This window comes from Eimeria maxima, genomic scaffold, assembly GCF_000499605.1.
Source record: "Eimeria maxima Weybridge genomic scaffold, Emw_scaff500, whole genome shotgun sequence".
NCBI classification, from domain to species: Eukaryota; Apicomplexa; class Conoidasida; order Eucoccidiorida; family Eimeriidae; genus Eimeria; species Eimeria maxima.
In genome coordinates, this window is record NW_013566552.1 from 1 (window position 1) to 4,131 (window position 4,131).

General features: G+C 48.8%; 1 protein-coding gene across 1 annotated transcript; it reads right to left on the bottom strand.

Annotated features, from left to right (window-relative positions):
• Nucleotides 1-521: 521 nt before the first annotated feature.
• Nucleotides 522-2,002, bottom strand: EMWEY_00035530 (hypothetical protein; the record flags this gene model as incomplete). Its single annotated transcript, XM_013482057.1, has 2 exons — nucleotides 522-698; nucleotides 1,409-2,002. 2 exons carry the CDS (start codon nucleotides 2,000-2,002, stop codon nucleotides 522-524), a joined length of 771 nt encoding a protein of 256 aa, XP_013337511.1.
• Between the last annotated feature and the right edge of the window lie 2,129 nt (nucleotides 2,003-4,131).

Sequence of the window (4,131 nt, forward strand, 5' to 3'; positions counted from 1 at the left end):
ATATATATAATATATATATGGCGGAAGCAACTATGGGTATGCAAGCAAGTGCAAGTGCATGAAACGAAGCATCTTGCCAAGGGTGTTCCTGAAAGCCGCTTCTAGGCGCTGAAGCAGCCGTACTCGCCCTTACTACTCGGAGTATTCAAATAAATAACCATCGGCCACAAAGACCGGCAATTGAAATCTTTAACAGTGCACCCGTCAGTGTGAGGCCCAAAGTTCTCCCCTTCTGTATACCTGCGCACGCATACCTGTGAGCAACACTGTCTTGCACTGTCCTGCAATGTTTTGTGTGTGTGCTATCCCTCTCTTGGCACTAGTTTGGCTCCTTGCTAATGCCGCTGCCTTCCGTCCTTGAAGACTTCCACTTAATAATGCACTCTGCTGCGGGTTCTACTTCTCTGTCGTGTCTCCTGGCATTCTCCACTTATATTTGCGACTGCGACTAACAAAATATGTGCTTTTCAGTAATGTACATCGCAGCAAGCCTAAGTCTATTCTCCGACGCAATTCGGTTGCTATAGGCCTGTGATTTGTGCCTGCTTATCCTTTGTTTGCTTGAGTATATACCTGGCAAACAACAGAGTACTGTTAACCCCGCAGGCCTCCCAGGTGCCCTCTAAGTCTCTTTCAAATCGTTCTCCGTCTTCTTCTGAGAAAGAAACCTCCCTAATCACATACTCCTTTACGCGTTGCTGTTACGCAAGCAAGACAGAGACAGACAGACACACCGGCACACCGGCACACACACGCACACACACACACACACACGCAAGAGATGACGCTGCCTTAAATGTTGCAACTAGCCGACGCTCAGTCTAGCTAGCTGGCTAGACCTCTACCTAGTTAACTACAACGATGCCTCCGTCTCGTGGGTTTTGCACTTGCAACGTCTTTAGGCACAAGCAGCAAATGGAACAGCAGCAACAACCATACTGTTCGCTATACCCTAGCCAACGTATGTCAAGGCTCGAATTATTAACGTACACCTAAAACTACGCCGACAAAACTTACAACAGCCCACATGCACAGACTGAATATCCTACTGTATCTGCAGCTCCTTTACGTTGTTCAAATCTATAGTCACGAGACTAAACTTCAATTCAAGGTTTAACCGTCCTGGAGCAAAACCTACTAAAGAAGATAAGGAGGCATTGGATGCCGGGGAATAACGTAGCTGACACAAAGGCTAGTTTGACATTTTGCTGAATCGATAGACTGAAGTGCATCCAAATCCCTATTTCAATCGAAGAAACTAGAGAGGGACACGTAAAATTATTTTGATTATCTCCCCAGTTCTAAGAGGAGAATCAAAACAACCAGCCTAGCAAACTGTCAATACTATGCAGTTAGCTTCTCGCATATCAACCTAGGTGGATTGCTTTGCTTCTCTAGACAGACCTACCCAGATGAGGTCAGCAAGATCCGGATGTTCCACTTCGACTGTGTGCGCAGACCGATAGTTGTGGTTTGCGCGTTGGCTCTCACTACTGCCGACGCTCCTGCTACTGGTGCTACTGCTACTGCTGCGGTGGCCGCCAATACTCCGGTGGTATTCATTATCGTTTTGGGCAAAGGTTCGGCCGGGTGCACTAGCCGTCTCTTTGGCCCAATACTCGAAGCCTTGCGCCTCCGCTGCTTCCACGAGTCGCTGACACTCATCTGTGGACAGGATGCACTTCACCTCGAAGCTGTCTCTGGCGCCTTGTATGTCTGTTCTGTGTCTCTTGTCCTTGTGATTTTCGCTTGAATCCGCCTGCTGGGTTGCCCCCAAAATAGAAGCTAGCGGCATCACCTTAGGACCCCAAACAACTGGTTTGTCGACTACCTGCTGCAGCCGTCGGGACCCGCCCCCTTCTTCGTGCTGCAGCTGCTGCTTCTGAGTTCGCACATGAAATCTCAGAGCCCTTTCTGCAGCGTCTTCTTCTTCAGAGAAGCAACACGGGCATCCCACTTCTGGATCCAGGGGCGCCTTCACCACCGGTTGCAGGGGCCCCATCGAGCTTGCCCTCGCTAAAAAGGATGAAATAAAGTGAGCGTGGGCCAGACACCTAACCGCATAGATAGATGCGAAAAATTCAAAGGGGAAAATCACGCAAAAGAAGACACAAAAGCCACAGCGGCGGGAAACCACCAGGAGATTAGCGTCTACCCTCAGCAAGCAAGCCCCACTTGCCCTCCTTCCTGGCCCTTCATGTGCCTATATAGGCACAAATAGGTACACATATTATTGTTTTCATCCAGTAAGTTTCTCCCTGAATGAGGTCGTCTGGTCTTCAGGAGACCTGTGACATCGGAAGCAATCCAAATGAGCCCCACGAGGGCCCCGTATCACAGTCAACGGAGGGGAAAACAAACATGCAGCGTACTGTGTCCATCAGATCACTTGAAAATATTTTTATTTTTATGTTTGCACCTCCATATGTGTGCTTCACATTAAGGAATATCATCTACACCATCTAAAGTGTTGGGAGTAGGGATTTCCCCATTGCTTTCACCGCGTCCTTCTATGGCGAACATACATTTAAAAGTGGAGTAAGTTGCTCAAAGAGACCTAATTAGTCTCAACTTATTTGATAACAACTTGTGATGCAGAGGCAGGAATGCCAATGCGGCCATCCCTACATCCCCCTCCTGCTGGGGCTGCACTACAGTAGCTTATGCCGACTTTGCTCTTTGCATTGTGGGCTCGCCTCCGTAAATGAGAAACAGAGCGAGAATAGCGGTGCCTATGAGGTGCATCGACAGCACACAGTGCATATGGCCCTACGCCCTGTCAAGCCATCATGAAACGGGGATATGCGCACTACTACCCTTAGAAACACAACAGACACTGCATGCCACCATACTACTCCTCTTGAAGTAAACATACACCAAAGCATACGGGAACGGTGCGTGTACTCCTACACACCAGCTCACACTGTAGCACGACCATCGGCACACTTTCGCATGAACGCCCTCGCTTTGCATTCCCTCCACCAGAGAAACACAAGATACACATCAGCGAAATGTGAAGCCCTTCAGCGTTAAATTAAACCCACAGCATCGCATGATGTATGCGGACCACCGCCCCCAACGGGCCTGAAAGTACGCAGTTGGTGCCTACGGGCTGAAAACACGCATGACACCTTGAAAACTAACAAGACACACCGAGGAAAACGGCGATTGCTACGAAGTAGTAAAAGCCTCCGCTGGCCTGCAAGCGGTAGTCGGTGTCAGTGCGTGGAGTTCGCAAAGGGGCAAGGGAGTCTGCAGCACAACCGCGCAGTACATGCGTTAAATTTTTTAGGGCAGCTTTTTTAGTGCTACACGCAACCGCGCAGTACATGCGTTAAATTTTTTAGGGCAGCTTTTTTAGTGCTACAAGTCGCCCAACGAATCTACTGGTGTTTGCCCAGACTTCGGGATAACTGCTCCAGAATCAAGGTGAACAGGCACACCCCTGCTTATGTCAGCACGATTTTATGCATTATCTATGATTAGCAAATTGCTGAAGATGCATCCATAGTCACTGTATGCAGGCCCAGCCTCTACGGCTATATGTTATCTCTGATACTGTTGATCTGTGCATGCGCATACATTGTTTAACACACAGTATATGAAGTGCGTACCGTATACGTGTCGACAAGTTGTGTGTGCATGGGACATGCACACTACACATTACACGCACAACGTTGCAATTACAGTGCACAACCTTTTAAGTTGTTTCTTCCACCAGCAGTTGCACACGCACCGGAGTGCCCCTACTCACGAATAAGCAGCGAGCTGTAGCCAAGCCTGGCGTGGCGCACTACGAATTTCAGGATTCCCGCTCTATCTGGGGCCTGCGAAAAGAAGAGAACACAGTCGTAGACGTGCTGGGGGTAGAACCAGAGGCAAACGGTGAGCATGCTGCTTCTTCCCTGTCATCCTCCGCAGCCACAGCATTTTCAGCAGCTGGGCTGCGCCACTCCGTCTATTCACGGCTTGTGCAGTGTTCGCCGTTACGCTGCTGCAACTGAGTCTCTACATCGTGCAGAGTTGAAAGAATTCAGTGTAATCAAGTGAAAAATCTTGCAACGCTCCATAACCCTAAACCTGCATCATGATTCCAGTCTATCATAATTTTTAAAGCCTTTAGAAATAAGC